This window comes from Opisthocomus hoazin, chromosome 21 (genome assembly GCF_030867145.1).
Source record: "Opisthocomus hoazin isolate bOpiHoa1 chromosome 21, bOpiHoa1.hap1, whole genome shotgun sequence".
NCBI classification, from domain to species: Eukaryota; Metazoa; Chordata; class Aves; order Opisthocomiformes; family Opisthocomidae; genus Opisthocomus; species Opisthocomus hoazin.
The window spans coordinates 5,511,974-5,514,056 of NC_134434.1; the positions used below are offsets into that span (position 1 = coordinate 5,511,974).

Below are 2,083 nucleotides of genomic sequence, written 5' to 3' on the forward strand. Positions count from 1 at the left end.
TACTACTCCACCCACACTGAAGCACAGATCTGTTGATAGCATGCTGCTGTGACCAATTCCTGCTAAAACTTCCACTCTTCATAGATTTACCAGCCAGCTCTTCTTGTTCTCCTCGTCAGAGTCATATCCCTGGAATCCGCAGCCAGGAGATGAGAATAATTAATTAGTTTCTGCTGTGGCAATTTAGATTGGAGAGTTAAGAACAAGAGGAGCCACAGCACCAGGCACATGCAGCATGCCCTGTACAGAACTGCCAAGCCAAAGTGCTTCACGACAAACCCTCCTGCAAAACTGCCCAAGCTTGCTCCTCCACCGTAGCAGAGGCCCTGGAGAACAGCGTGCAGGGGCCTCTCCATGCCTGGAGTGGCTATGTCATCCACCGTCGTGGTAACCACCCACCACAAAGCACTGCTACTGAAGGCAGATAGTATCTGGATAAGGAGAACTGACCACACAGTCCACAAGAAGGAGTAGCACAGAAGCTGTACTGCCAGGAGGCTTAGACTGACTGCAACAATTTTGCTGCCCGAGAAAGTCCTCAGCAACTTCCCCTTGAAGAAATAAAGCAAAATTTCAGCAAGCAGCCCAACGGCCACGGAGAGCCCCATGTACAGCTCACTGCTACCTCGGTCCTGCATCTGCCAGAAGAGAAAGTTCTGCACCGCCGACCCAGCCGCACCGGTGAGGAAGATGGTGATGACGTACAGGATCGCTCGGCCATCGCTCCACAGCAGGGCCAGGGCTTTGGCGGTTTTGTTAACACGGTTGGTTTTCTTGGGAATGTGGACGGGAAAAAAGACGCTGCCAAGCGACGAGAGCATTACCAGGAGAGCACAGACATAGAAGTGGACAGCGAGGCGGGCGACCGTGCTGCCGAGGAAGCAACTCAGTTGATCCACGAATGCGGCAATGCTGCAGGCACCTATAGATGCACCCAGGTAACTCCAAATCCACAGCCTGCCATACCTGTCAGTCGCGTCAACGAAGTCGAGATATTCATAGAGACCCTCATTCACCATCCACTTGAGAGAAGTAGCCAGCAGCTCCCAAAGCACAACAATGCTCAGTACCATAAGAAAAATGTGATACTCTCTGTCCGGAAAGATGTTTCGCACTGCCTTGAAGCTGACATCTGGAGTGTCTTTCTGGTGGTCTGAAAGGTTTCCAGGCACGTAAGCATCTCCAACAGCAGGAAGAGTTGTTTTAAACACAGAGAGCTCGCTGCTCTCAGTAGAATAAAGGCTTTTTTCAGCATTATCAGCGAGATCTGTTGCAGCAGAAGCCAGACTGCTCGCTTCCTTCTCGAGTCCAGGCAAGCGAGCTCCGGAGGAAGCCGTCACTTCTGGTTCTCGCGTCTCCCGGTTAACCGCTTTCGCAGAAGCCGTCCAGCCGGAGGGACCGGCCAAGTAGCCGCTCGCCTTTGTATCGCCTCCAGCAACCCCTCTGCCTCCTTTCCCAAGCGTGTCCGTCAGCCCAAACGATCCCTGGAAGGCCGCACTGCTCAGCGTCGGCTTTCTGCTCGCCATCAGAACGCCAGCCGTTGTTTTCACCCTTGCCTCTGCGTCGGTGACAACGCCCACGCTCGGACCCGGGTAGCTGCCCGTGGCCGGGCCTGGCGTGGCGGCGGCCCCTCGGTCACGCGGCTGCCGGCTGCCGTTACAGGCCGTGCTCCCCGGGGCCCCGCCGACGGGGGGGACGAGGGTGAGCAGCAGGCTGGCCCCGGCCGAGCCCAGCAAGCAGCTGGTAAGCAGCAGCCGCTGCTTCCTGCGGCCCCGGGGGCAGCGCGAGCAGAGCGGGACAAAGAGCGCTGTCACCATGTACCTGGCTCCGGCCGCCACCCCCACCAGCGGGGCCGACAGCCCCAGCTGCCGCAGGTACAGCGTCAGGAACGGGACCGCGCAGGCCCGGCCCGCGCCATGCAGCAGACGGAAAAAGGCGGACAGGGCCAAGGCCCGGCCGACGTCCCACTGCTCGCTCATGGCGCTACCGCGTGCTCCTCCCGCGGGTACCGGCCACGCAGCTCCGGGCCCCCCGCTCCCCAGGGCCGCGGTCACCGCACCCGCTCGGCCTGCGCCTCCGCCGC

At 59.0% G+C, this 2,083-nt stretch overlaps 1 protein-coding gene across 1 annotated transcript; it reads right to left on the reverse strand.

Moving 5' to 3' along the window:
• LOC142363897 (major facilitator superfamily domain-containing protein 6-like protein B) lies at positions 1-2,083 on the reverse strand. The gene has a single exon (XM_075441216.1). It carries the CDS (start codon positions 1,977-1,979, stop codon positions 87-89), a length of 1,893 nt encoding a protein of 630 aa, XP_075297331.1. The 5' UTR covers positions 1,980-2,083; the 3' UTR covers positions 1-86.